This window comes from Aotus nancymaae, unplaced genomic scaffold, assembly GCF_030222135.1.
Source record: "Aotus nancymaae isolate 86718 unplaced genomic scaffold, 86718_ANA_hifiasm-v0.15.2.pri h1tg000067l, whole genome shotgun sequence".
Lineage (NCBI taxonomy): Eukaryota > Metazoa > Chordata > Mammalia > Primates > Aotidae > Aotus > Aotus nancymaae.
Window position 1 is genome coordinate 32,056,166 of NW_026988482.1, and position 13,125 is coordinate 32,069,290.

Sequence of the window (13,125 nt, forward strand, 5' to 3'; positions counted from 1 at the left end):
AAACCATATGGCCAAGCATGGTGGTTCACACCTATAATCCCAACACTCTGGGAGGCCAAGGTGGGAAGATCATTTGAGGCCAAGAGTGCAAGACCAGCCTGGGCAACACATCGAGCGAGACCCCATCTCCACAAAACAAAATTTTTGTAATTAGTCAGGCATGGTGGCACAACCTGTAGTCCTAGCCACTTGGGAGATTGACACAAGAGGAATGCTTAAGCCCAGAAATTTGAGATTACAAATGAGCTATGACTACACAACAATACTCCAACCTGAGTCACAGATCAAGACCCTGTCTCTTAAAAAAAAAGACAATGACTAAATAAATATTAATAATAACCTTATAAACAAATAGATCCAGTCTCAGTCAGCTTTGACTACATAAAAATTCCATAAGCCTTTTATAACCTCTTAGTTTTTAAATTTTTTTCTCCAACTTTTTATATACATTTATTTTTGTGTATAACATTTTTCCATACATTTATTCTTTTTTTTTTTTTTTTTTTTTTTTTTTGAGACGGAGTCTTGCTCTATCACCCAGGCTGAAGTGCAATGGCTCAATCTTGGTTCACTGCAACCTCTGCTTCTGGGGTTCAAGCAATTCTCCTGCTTCAGCCTCCCAAGTAGCTGGGACTACAGGCATGTGCCACCAAGCCCGACTAATTTTTTGTATTTTTAGTAGAGATGGAGTGCACCATGTTAGCCAGGATGGTCTCAATCTCCTGACCTCCTGATACACTCGGCCCTACCTCCCAAAGTGCTGGGATTACAGGTGTGAGCCACCATGCCCAGCTTTTGTGTGTATGTATGTATGTGTGTGTGTGTGAGACAGAGTCTCACTCTGTGGCCCAGACTGGAGTACAGTGGTGCAATCTTGGCTCACTGCAACCTTTGCCTCCCGGGTTCAAGTGATACTCCTACCTCAGCTTCTTGAGTAGCTGGGACTCCAGGCACATACCATCAAGCCCAGCTAATTTTGTTTTGTATTTTTAATAGAGACAGGGTTTCACCATGTTGGTCAGGCTGGTCTTGAACTCCTGAGCTCAGGTGATCCCCCCACCTCGGCCTCCCATTTATCCTATTTATTTAGAATAAACAAGTGCCACATATTTATTCTAAAACAACCTTTACATAACTGTTAGCCAAACGTTTTTCTTTTTTTGTTGTTGTTGTTATTGTTTCAGTGGTTAGAAACAAAAATTTTTTAACAAAAGAATATATCCTTGTCTGGGCGCAGTGGCTCATGCCTATAATCCCAGCACTTTGGGAGGCCGAGGCAGGTGGATCACAAGGTCAAGAGATCGAGACCATCCTGGTCAACATAGTGAAACCCTGTCTCTACTAAAAATACAAAATTTAGCTGGGCATGGTGGTGCATGCTTGTAGTCCCAGCTACTCGGGAGGCTGAGGCAGGAGAATTGCTTAAACCCAGAAGGTGGAGGTTGTGGTGAGCTGAGATCACGCCATTGCACTCCAGCCTGGGAAACAAGAGAGAAACTCGGGCTCAAAAAAAAAAAAAAAAGAATATATCCTCATGACTTAACTTTTCTTCACTAAAAACATATGTTGCTTTTACTGTATTCTGTATACAAAATTATTTCTTACTTTTAGTAGTTTTAATTACATATATTAATTTGAATTTTAACTCTTAGTAACACTAGTTTCTAGTGAAAACCCAGGAAGTCAGTGATTTTGAATTGTTTTATATCAGTGTTTGCAGACGAGAGCCATGTAATAATTTCTAAAAATATGTTTTCTCAATTTGTTGTTGATCAATGGATCCAAATATATTTAGCTGTTTATATCATATGAAGCAAGACATCAAAAATTAAAAAGATAAAAACAGAACTTGAGAATAAGTGGAAAAAAGTGAAAAAAAAAACCAAGACATCAAAATATGTAAACTTAAACTTATGTTTAATAATTAATGTTTCAGTATTTTCACTCACTAACTTAGAAATAACTCAAACGTTTTACTTTTTTTTTTTTTTTTTGGGATGGGGTCTCACTATGTTGCCTGGGGCTCAAATGATCCTCCCATCTCAGACTCCCAAAGTGCTGGGATTAGAGGCATGAGCCACTGCGCTCAGCCAACTCAAGACAATTTATAATTATCTGTTACCTAATTTAATATAACATGACTTTATGATTTTAAATTACTGAAAAGATTTTTGAAACTATGACAAGTTTATTTGTAGATGCTTATTCCATTCACACTTACCTAATTTACTTGTTCTTAACAACTGTATTTCATTTGCTTATGGAAAGCAAAACTAGCCATTTAAATTACTTACTTATTTTCATTAAGCCCCGTCCATTCGAGAAAGTTATTTATTTTGAAAAAACAAAGCCACCAGGCATAGTGTCTCACACTGCCAATCTCAGCCCTTTGGGAGGCTGAGGCAGGAGGATCACTTCAGCCCAGGAGTTTGAGACCAGCTTGGGCAATATAGTGAGATCCCCCATCTCTACAACAAATAAAAAATAATTAGTTGGGTGTGGTGGCACGTACCTAAAATAGGAGCCCAAGGAGTTCAAGGCTGCAGCAAGCTATCATGGTGCTACAGCACTCCAGCCTGGGTAACAGAGTGAAACTCTGTCTTAAAAAAAATAAGAAGTGGCCAGGTATGATGGCTCATGCCTGTAATCCCAGTACTTTGGGAGGCCAAGGCAGGCAGATCACCTGAGGTCAGGAGTTCGAGACCAGCCTGACCAACAATGGAGAAAACCTGTCTCTACTAAAAATACAAAATTAGCCAGGCATGCTGGTACATGACCATAATCCCAGATATCTGGGAGGTTGAGTGAGGCAGGAGAATCACTTGAACCTGGGAGGCAGAGGATGCAGTGAGCCAAGATTGTGTTATTGCACTCCAGCCTGGGCAACAAGAGTGAAACTCCATCTCAAAAATAATAATATTAAAATAAAAATAAAAAGCAGCCAGGCACAGTGGCTCATGCTGTAATCACAGCACTTCTGGAGGCTAAGGCGTGTGAATAGCCTGAGGTCAGGAGTTCAAGACCAGCCTTGCCAACATAGTGAAACCCTGTCTCTACAAAAAATATAAAAACTTAGCTGGGCATGGTGACAGGCACCTGTAATCCCAACTACTGGGGAGGCTGAAGCAGGAGAATGACTTGAACCCAGGAGGTGGAGGTTGCAGTGAGCCGAGATCGCGCCATTGCACTCCAGCCTGGGCAACAAGAGCGAAACTCCATCTTAAAAAAAAAAAAAAAGATATTGGACAAAGGTACTTTTCCCAATATCCCTTGCCCTTCTCCTAACCCCAGTCATCCTGTTCCTCAGTATCCATGTGGCATCGAGAACAGCTATGAAGGGAGAGCCTATCTGTGTCCTGGATTTACATACCAGGTATAGAGTCCAGTACAGAGGATAAAGCTGTGAAGATGATAGTGGAGGTTCCAACACCTCCCAACATGACAAGGATGAAGAGTTGGGCCAGGGAGAATGGGGCCATACTAGTCTCGGCTCTACCATTCAGCTGGTGGGCCAGGTGACACAGACACACATATGTTTCCAGGTTTCATCATGGCCACCTGTCTAGCTCTCAGAATCCAGAGGCTGAAAAACAAAGACAAAAGCTCATATCAAAATGTGTGTAAGCGTTCAGGGGAGCCCAGCAGCCAGCCCTCATGGTTTTAGCTTATACACAAATCAAGCAAGTATTAAAAGTATCATGGAAGCAACAGTTTTATGACCTTAAAACATCTAGCAGAGGAAGCATAAATCTGTCTGACCAATTGATGCAGGCAAAATGTAATGTCTAAATTAAATTCTTAAGCTATTTATCCTCCCCTCCCCTCCAGACAGAGTCTCTCTGTTGCCCAGGCTGCAGTGCAGGGGCACATGATCTTGGCTCACTGCAAACTCCATCCCCAAGGTTCAAGAGATTCTCCTGTCTCAGCCTCCCGAGTAGCTGGGATTACAGGCACCCATCACTGCGCCTGGCGATTTTTGTAGAAAGAGGGTTTCACCATGTTGAGTAGAGGTGGTGAAATCCCATCTAATTTTTGTATTTTTAGTAGAGACAGTGTTTCACCATATTTAGTAGATGGTGAAATGCCGTCTCTACTAAAAATACAAAAACTAGCCAGGCGTGCCAGTGCACACCTGTAATCTCAGCTATTAGGGAGGGTGAGGCACGAGAATTGCTTGAACCTGAGAGGTGAGATCGTACCACTGCACTCCAACCTGGGCGAGAGAGTGAGGTTCCATCTCAAAAAAAAAAATTGTATGGAGGCCAGTGACAATTATGATATCAAACACTTTTTTTCCTGCAATTAAAACCAAATATTTTTAGCTTTTCCCCTTTCAAGAAAATGAAAATTAAAACTTTTCCATAATTGCAAGCAAAACAACTCTAATGGCCCTCTTAAAAGAAATCCAGAACTTCATAGTATGGTTTAGAATGCACTACACAATCTGGTAGATGCATATCTTTCCTATCTATTACTCTCTCCTGGTCTCTTTACTCATCACATTGGATCTCTTTCTGGTCTACAGTTAAAACCATTCATTCTTCAAGACCTTTTAAAAAATAGCAATAAAATACAGGATGTCTTATGTGGGTCAAGATGGCCAGGGGGAGACCTATGCTAATTCTAGCTAAATAATTATAAGCTTCTTTGGCTCAGAGTACACTCAAGTTTATACACCAAACTAAACTATATTATTGGCACAGTTAATTGGAAATCAAGCGGGAACAGGAGGCCTAAGGTAAAGACCACCTGAGAGTGCAGTAACACCGGGAACACCTCAGGGTGGTTGCAGAGCAGGCAATACTGCTCTGGTCCCATGAATGCCTTCTCAACATGGAGACTGTATGAGGGCCTCATAAAGAGGGCTTATGCAAAGATCTCTAAGAAGGGAAGCGCCCTCTGCTCACAAGATCTGGGAGGGTCTTTGCAGATGGGAGCTGGCTAGGAGGAGAAAAGTCTTGCAGGGCAGAGATCAGGGACCACTTTAGACTCTGCCTAGGTTTTCGGAATATGGAGTGATTTTAATTGCTCTATGTCCTTAATGCTCGGGAGATAAAAAGCCCCTTGATGCATTGGGTGTGGTCAGACACCCCACCAATCCACTATACTTCTGATGCAGCCACACCCTGATAACAATTGGTGATAAACTCAGAGCACTAGTTTAGCATGTCTTAGAAGGATCTCAAGTGCTGTTCCCCCCTCCCCATCTTACCCGCTTCTTAATCCTCCCCTTCCACGCCCGTAAGATCAATGAGATTATGCACATAATAAAAGTGTTTGGAGCCCAGAGCTCGGGGATTCCCATGCTTTCGTTGGTCCCCTGGACCCATGCTGTAACATCTACTCTTGTGTCTCTTGTCTTTATTTCCTTTTCTCAATCCCTTGTCACTGCCATGATTGAGGGCACCCACATACGACGGGGTTGGGGCTGGTACCCAACATCTTATGCCAGGGGAGGTGGCTTTCACTTATCTCAGGATTTTGGGAGGCCAAGGCAGGTGGCTTGCTTGAGGCCAGGAGTTTGAGACCAGCCCGGGCAACACGGTGAACCCCGTCTCTACTAAAAATACAAAAATTAGTTGAGCGTTGGTGGTGTGTGTGCCTGTAGTCCCAGGTACTTGGGAGGCTGAGGCACAAGAATTGATTGAACTCTGGAAGCCGAAGTTGCAGTGAGCCAAGATCACACAGCTGCACTCCAGCCTGGGATAAAAGAAAGACCCTGCCTAAAAAATAACAATTATATTAAATAAATAAATTCAGATTTTTTTTTTTTTGAGACAGAGTCTTGCTCTGTTGCCCAGGCTGGAGTGCAGTGGTGTGATCTTGGCTCACAGCAACCTCCACCTCCCGGGTTCAAGCGATTGTCCTCCCTCAGCTCCTGAATAGCTGGGATTACATGGGAGCACCACTACGCCGGGCTAATTTTTTGTGTTTTTAATAGAGATGGGGTTTCACCATGTTGGTCAGGCTGGTCTCGAACTCCAGGTCTTGTGATCTGTCCACGGATTACAGGCGTGAGCACCCAGCCAACTATTTAAGATAAGTATGCCCCATTTTTTTTCCTTGCTTATCTGAAATTCGAATTTAACCAAGAGTCCTGTAATTTTATTTGTTAAATGTAGTAACTCTAAACAGAAAGAGTCTTCCTATCTCTTTACTAACAAACAATGAACAGAGCATAGCTGGGTGGCTCTTGCCCTTAATCCCTGTACCTGGGAGGCTGAGGCGGGAGGACAGCGGGAGCCCTGGAGTTCGAGGAGGAAGTGAGCTATGATCAGGCCACTGCACTCCAGCCTGGGTGTCAAAGGGACAACCCGTCTCTAATAAAAAATAACAAACAACCTTCCGTAGTTTGTCAGTACTATTTCTTTCTGTCAATTAATAGTTGTGTGACCCTGAGCAGCTAATGTCTCTGGACTCCGCATCTGTAAAGCGAAGGATAAAGGGACCTGAGAAGAACTATGAGGCTTAAATAAGACAGTATGTGTAGTGTTTCTCGCATAGTCTGTACTTACTAAATGGGAGTTATTGTATATTGTTTGTTATTATCTACCACAAAATCTCTGCTCCGTGCGTAGGCGCCGGCTCAGCCTGGGATGAACGTACCACGCCACCGAAAAGAGCGATTAGGGTGGGCAATGTTGTGGAGATGAAATGGGCAACACCTTCCACACCGCGAGTAACGCTCGCAATCTGGGTGGAGGTCTCCATGTCCTAGCGCAGTCCAGCCCGGAGCGCAGGCAGGAGAGTTCATTCACCAGCCAAGAGTCCAAGACAGGTGTCCACGTCCTCCAGCGAAGCGGAACACGTGACACTGCCCCATCCACTTCCGACTTGGAGCGCAGGCTACCTCCCGTCCGCACCGTGCACTTTCGACAATCATGGAATTTAGTATTTTCCTCTGACACCTTTATGTTTTCTTCACTTCCCTATAATTCTGACCTATCTTGTAGATAAAAATTAATCTTCAGAGAATTAGAGACGTGAGTGCCCAAGCGCCTGGCGAAAGTGCGAGGCGGAAGCACTTCATTCCCTCTCTCCGCTAGCCGGAAGTCCTGAGGACTGAATGAGTCAAAGCCGGCGGTCTTGGCTCCTCTGCTCCACCTGACAGTAGGCCGCTGATTGGCCGCCGGTCTGGTCGACAGCTAGGCCACCAGGTTCATGTGGAGGCTCCCAGGCGTTCGCGCCGCGCTTCGGAGGATCCGGACTGCGGTGGAGCAGCTGAGCCGAGCTGAAGCGGAGAGCGAGAAGGCGGCGGGAGCGATGGAACGAGCTGTAGTGCGCTGTGTACCCTCGGAACCTAAGCTGAGCCTGTCATTCGCTTTGGCTGATGGCAGCCACAAGAACATGCAGCGCGACCAGAGCGAGCCGCTGGGTCGAGTCCTCAGCCGCATCGCTACGAATGCCCTAAAGGGTCACGCTAAGGCGGCCGCCGCCAAGAAGAGCAGGAAAAGCCGGCCGAATGCGAGCGGCGGTGCGTCCTGTTCAGGGCCGGGGTCCGAGCCGGCGGTGGCCTGCGAGCCCGTGGTGAAGCTGTACTACCGGGAGGAGGCAGTGGCTGAGGACGTGCTGAACGTGGACGCCTGGCAAGACGGCGCGGTGCTGCAGATCGGCGATGTTAAGTACAAGGTGGAGCGCAACCCGCCCGCCTTCACCGAACTGCAGTTGCCGCGCTACATCATGGCCGGGTTCCCTGTGTGCCCCAAACTCGGCCTCGAATTTGGAGATCCCGCCGGCTCCCTCTTCCGCTGGTACAAGGAAGCCAAGCCCGGAGCGGCAGAGCCTGAGGTCGGTGTCCCCTCACCATTGTCTCCCTCCTGTCCTTCTTGGACGGAGACTGGTGTGGAGGAGCGCGTCTACACCCCGTCCAATGCCGACATCGGGCTAAGGCTCAAGCTTCATTGCACCCCAGGCGATGGGCAGCGCTTAGGGCCGAGCCGGGAGTTGGAAAGTGTGTGTCGGGTAGAGGCTGGGCCTGGCACCTGCACTTTTGACCACCGGCATCTCTACACGAAGAAGGTGACGGAGGACGCTTTTATCCGCACTGTCTCTTACAACATCCTGGCAGACACGTACGCGCAGACTGATTTCTCGCGAACGGTCCTGTACCCATACTGTGCCCCCTACGCCCTGGAGCTCGACTACCGCCAGAACCTTATCCAGAAGGAACTCACCGGCTACAATGCCGATGTCATCTGTTTGCAGGAGGTTGACCGCGCAGTGTTTTCTGACAGCTTGGTACCCGCCCTAGAGGCCTTCGGGCTAGAGGGGGTGTTTCGAATCAAGCAGCACGAGGGCCTGGCCACTTTCTACCGAAAGTCTAAGTTCAGCCTTCTTAGCCAGCATGACATTTCGTTCCACGAAGCCCTTGAGTCCGACCTACTTCACAAAGAACTGCTGGAGAAACTAGTTTTGTACCCATCAGCGCAGGAGAAGGTGCTCCAGAGATCTTCTGTTCTTCAGGTAAAGTAACTCAGCCCATCTCTTCACATTACTGTCCCACTTTTAGGGGCCTAAAAGGCAAGCGGTGAGGTGGGGGTTAAAATTGCGATGAAAGTATCCAGATATTGTTGAAAGGTGGGTTTGCGCTTGTATCTTCAACGCAAAGTTTACTCTTCATTCGTTCAGCAGATATTTATTGAACACCTCTGGTGTGCCTGCCACACTGCAGGTTGCCTTGAACAAGACAAGCAGGGACTTTTACAGTGCTTACAATCTAGCGAGAGGGACACATGCTAAATGCAAGAACTATAGTAGCTAATGTTTTTTACTGTTTCCAAGCACTGTTCTGGCACATTTTAAAGTACTTGGTTTTTTTGTTTTTGTTTTTTTTTTTGAGACGGAGTCTCATACTGTTGCCCGGGGTGGAGTGCCACACTGTTGCCCGGGCAGGAGTGCAGTGGCGCGATCTCGACTCACCGCAGCCTTCGCCTCCCAGGTTCAAGCGATTCTCCTGCGTCAGCCTCCCAAGTAGCTGGGATACAGGCGCCCGCTACCACGCCCGGCTAATTTTTTGTATTTTTAGTAGAGACGGGATTTCACTATGTTGGCCAGGCTGGTCTCAAACTCCTGACCTCGTGATTCACCCGCCTCGGCCTCCCAAAGTGCTGGGATTACAGGCGTGAGCCACCGCTCCCGGCCCAAAGTACTTAAAATTTAAGAGCTTGGTGTGTGTTGAAGTGCTCCATAAGTATAAACTAATTGTTTTTTTAAATCATAGGCTTATTGAATCTTCACAGTAATTCCCCTGTTCCCATTTTATAGATGTCATTCGTGTGTTAAAGTTTTTAAGTAATTAATTTTGTTCATGGTAAGAAGAGCAGCTACCATTTTTTTGAGCACCTAAGGGGCTTCATGCATCTGTGTAAGATGGTTTAATTGTCTCCACACAACAGCCTATGTGGATGGTATCGTCAGTGATTACCAGTTGGAAAGTGGCTAGAAAAGTGTCTTTCTGCAGGTCACATTGCTATACACGGTAAAGTGAGTATTCAAACCCAGGTCTGCCTGACTCGAGCCTGCACTTACGCTTGAAAACACTTTTCTCCACTCAAAGTGTTGTCATGTAAAATGTATTGTTTACATACTAGTTTTATATATTGGACTGTTATTAAAACATGTTACACGGACTCCTACTCATGTAGATCCTGAAAAATAACATCGGATTTCATGATTGCAGTCCCAGTTCATCAAGGGAAGGAGATGGAATAAAATGTTAGTTCATCATATAGTCTTAGATAAAAAACCGTTTGGGAGATTTGCAGATGCCAGCCGAACTCTTGGCACCTTTTGTTTATTTTAGGTTTCAGTTCTTCAGTCTACAAAGGACTCTTCTAAAAGGATATGTGTTGCTAATACCCATCTTTACTGGCATCCTAAAGGTAGGTTTTACTTAGTTTCACAAGTGACTTAAATGTGGCTTAAGATTGTTTAAAGCTGTTTTACACATATATATCTTCAATGTCACCAAGAGACTGTAATTTGTGTAGTTTTTTCTTTTTTAACTTAACTTTAAAAAATGCTTACATTAATGTTTTTTATGTTCATAGGTGGGTATATTCGCCTCATTCAAATGGCAGTAGCCTTGGCTCACATTAGACATGTTTCATGTGATCTGTATCCTAGCATACCAGTTATATTTTGTGGGGACTTTAATAGTACACCATCAACAGGAATGTATCATTATGTCATCAATGGCAGCATTCCAGAGGATCATGAAGACTGGGCTTCCAATGGGGAGGAGGAAAGATGCAACATGTCTCTTATGCATTTCTTCAAACTGAAAAGTGCTTGTGGTGAACCTGCTTACACAAATTATGTTGGTGGCTTTCATGGATGTCTAGATTACATTTTCATTGACTTAAATGCTTTAGAAGTTGAACAGGTGATTCCATTACCTAGTCATGAAGAAGTTACCACCCACCAGGCCTTACCTAGTGTTTCCCATCCCTCTGATCACATAGCACTTGTATGTGATTTAAAATGGAAATAGATGTGTGTCTAATGGAACTGAAGTCTGAAAAGGAAGTAGTTACTTTAGCAAAAAAATTTAATATGAATCAAAGTTTATATGTAACCTTTGAAGAGGAATGGTAAATGTTCAATACTCCTAGTTATGTTCCAGATGTCTTTGTTATGAAACTGTTAATGTTTGCATCACAAATCTTCTCTTTCCTTTTTTTCTCTACATTTGGAGGAGAAACAGATATATTTATGACTAGCAAAATAGAAAATTGAATTATTTTTCTCCAACTTGAGACTCTCAGAAAAAAAAGGAAGATTCAATTATTGTGTACATTTTTTTTGTTTTTGAGATGGAGTTTTGCTCTTGTTGCCCAGGCTGGAGTTCAATGTTCAATGGCACAATCTCAGCTCACTGCAACCTCCGCCCCCGACCCCAGGTTCAAGTGATTCTCCTGCCTCAACCTCCCGAGTAGCTGGGATTACAGGCACTCACCAACATATCCAGGTAATTTTTGTATTTTTAGTGGAAACGGGGTTTCACCACGTTGGACAGGCTGGTCTTCTTGAACTCCTGACCTCTCATGATCCTCCCGCCTCAGCCTCCCAAAGTGCTAGGGTTACAGGCCTGAGCCACATGCCTGGCCCTTGTGTACATGTTTTTATAAGTGAATTTTTTTAGCTAGTACTTCAGAATTTTTAAAGTACCATTTGAATGATCTTAATTTTTCTTTCATAACAACACATTCCAAATTGAATCATGTTTATGTACTAAGAGGGAAAACATATATAAGTGAAGGTGAGAGACTTAAGTTATAGGTGACGTTAGAGACCTAAGATGAGAGACCTGAAACATGGAAGGTGTAACATTAGGGTCTACCTCTACCTCAATTTAGTTAGTGATTTACTACAATTTCAGAGCTTTAACAAGATAAAAAGAAATCGTCACCAATTGTTATTGCTTCTCATCTTTCATTTTTCAATGAACAAGTAAAGTATTTTCATTCTTATTTTTAGGATTTTAGTTTTTAGTGTATGGTACAAATGAACACAATTTATATTCTAATTCTTACTGCAGCTCATTTTAATTTTTAGGATGCAAGCACAATTTAGTATTCAAAGTGAGTAGCAACATATTCAACTTGATCTCATTGTCTTTAATTACTCTTGCCCATGAAAAATGTTCACAAATGAACAGGGTATTTGACCATATGATATTAGAGAATACAGCACAATACATTATAAGAAAGTACCTACTGCTGCGGGCTTGAAATTTTGGATGAATCATTGAGCATTTCTATGCTGGAAGTAATTTCAAAATTGTTGGTTTTTATAAATAGGAAAAAGGGTTAGTAGTGGGACTTTTAAGCATCTCTGAAATAAAAAAATACTCTTCTTTTTATAGACTAGCATTATAGTTTGAGTTACAGACAACAGTATGTATATATGTAATATATATATGGTAAAAGAAAATTTAAATGTGAAGCCAAACTTTTTAAAATTAGAAATTACAAATGGTTACACTGATTAGTGTCTAGCCTAGAGTGGTAACGGAGCTTTACTAATTAAGTTGTCAAATACATTATTTATAATACTTTAGCTGTTGCTTTTTTGATGTTCAGGATAACTATGTTATCTCATTTCTGCATTTAATTAATAGCTTGGGTATTAAAAACCTACCCGCTTCAGGAAAAGCTTTGGTTTTCCCCAGTCACGAAAGCCCTTGTTTCAAATTCTTTAATCACTGAACCCAGTATAATAAAAATTTTCCTCTTTTGATAACGCCTGTACTTTCATATTCTGCTCACTATCAAATGTATTGTTAACTTTTAGTAAGTTTGAGAATGAAAGGGTTTTATCTGCATTTGACCAAGGGAAAAATTAAAGTGGAAGTTTCTTGGGATCTTGTTTAGAAAAAAAGTATAAATAAAAAATTGATGCTACCAAATTGTGCCTTCCTAAATACTATTTTTGAGAGCATTTTAACAGCAGTTTACAAATATGTAAATAATAGATTAAAACGAAAACCTGACTCTCTTGTGAATACTTTTTTTCATTTCTAAAATGTGTTTTTGGTCTCCTTTCAAACAAAGATGTTGACAGGACCTTTAGAGTGAATTGGGAGAAAACAAAATGTCACTTTGAAAAGTTGAGAAATATTTTGAAAGAAAAAATTCAAACATGCCCATGAAAAAAAATACAGGTTCCACATTAAAACTAGCTAGATTAAACTCTAGTCAGAAAAACTCAGCACTTTACAGACATTTCATGTTCTATATCCTTTTCTGACTAAACAGTATACTCAGATTGTATACAGGCATTTCAGATTATTAGGACATGGAATGTTATTGTGAAGTATCATATAATCTGATCAAATCTCCAGTATACGGACATTTTAGAATGACTGGAGTCCAAAGGTATCGAACACTAAGAATGCATAAATAGCATACACATTTCTTTGTACTCATGAGTTAGAATGGATTGTTATTCAGAAATGTCTGTTTATTTTTTATTTTATTATTTTGTAATAGGGTCACCTCACCTGAGGAGCTGGAACTTTGAGTCTCCTCCCACTGCCCGTAGGCACCCAGAAATGTCTTTTTAAAAAGCAACCTGTGTGATTGCATTTTTTATTACATTTGGATTTTTTAGTAAATTTAATTT

General features: G+C 42.8%; 1 protein-coding gene across 1 annotated transcript; it reads left to right on the forward strand.

The window, feature by feature from the left end:
• The first annotated feature begins 7,063 nt into the window (after positions 1-7,063).
• PDE12 (phosphodiesterase 12) lies at positions 7,064-12,493 on the forward strand. Its single transcript, XM_012460803.2, has 3 exons — positions 7,064-8,463; positions 9,803-9,881; positions 10,050-12,493. Exons 1-3 carry the CDS (start codon positions 7,162-7,164, stop codon positions 10,490-10,492), a joined length of 1,824 nt encoding a protein of 607 aa, XP_012316226.1. The 5' UTR covers positions 7,064-7,161; the 3' UTR covers positions 10,493-12,493.
• The last annotated feature ends 632 nt before the right edge of the window (positions 12,494-13,125 follow it).